This window comes from Buceros rhinoceros, unplaced genomic scaffold (genome assembly GCF_000710305.1).
Source record: "Buceros rhinoceros silvestris isolate BGI_N320 unplaced genomic scaffold, ASM71030v1 scaffold26315, whole genome shotgun sequence".
In the NCBI taxonomy this organism is placed as follows: Eukaryota; Metazoa; Chordata; class Aves; order Bucerotiformes; family Bucerotidae; genus Buceros; species Buceros rhinoceros.
Window position 1 is genome coordinate 2963 of NW_010413781.1, and position 305 is coordinate 3267.

The 305-nt window shown below is 67.2% G+C and overlaps 1 protein-coding gene across 1 annotated transcript in view; it reads right to left on the reverse strand.

Annotated features, from left to right (window-relative positions):
- Window positions 1-301, reverse strand: part of ABHD11 (abhydrolase domain containing 11) — a gene marked incomplete at its 5' end in the record, with an annotated part of 1681 nt that extends 1380 nt beyond the window's left edge. The window contains one exon of the mRNA XM_010136893.1: window positions 224-301. Coding sequence (XP_010135195.1) covers window positions 224-301 — 78 coding nt within the window. The remainder of the gene's footprint in view (window positions 1-223) is intronic.
- Window positions 302-305: the final 4 nt, after the last annotated feature.

The following is a 305-nucleotide window of genomic DNA, read 5'->3' on the forward strand; positions in this document are numbered from 1 at the left end:
GCAGAACACAGGTGGGTGGACAGAGACTCAGTTCTCCCGCAGCCCACCTTACAGCTCTGGGCAGGCCAGCACCCCTGACTGTGACGGGGAAAAGCCACCTGCTGCAGGGCTGTGGGCAAGGCTGGCACCTGTGAGCAGCCCCTCAGGTGCCACCCTCCTTCCTACAGCTTCCTGCTCCAGAGCCCCCCCGAGCCCGCTCCCCCCACCAGCAGCGGCTGCTGACCCGCTGCAGGGCCAGAGCCATGGCCGTCTTGCCCCCCATGCTGTGTCCCAGCAGGATGCACTTGGAGATGCCCAGGCGGGTC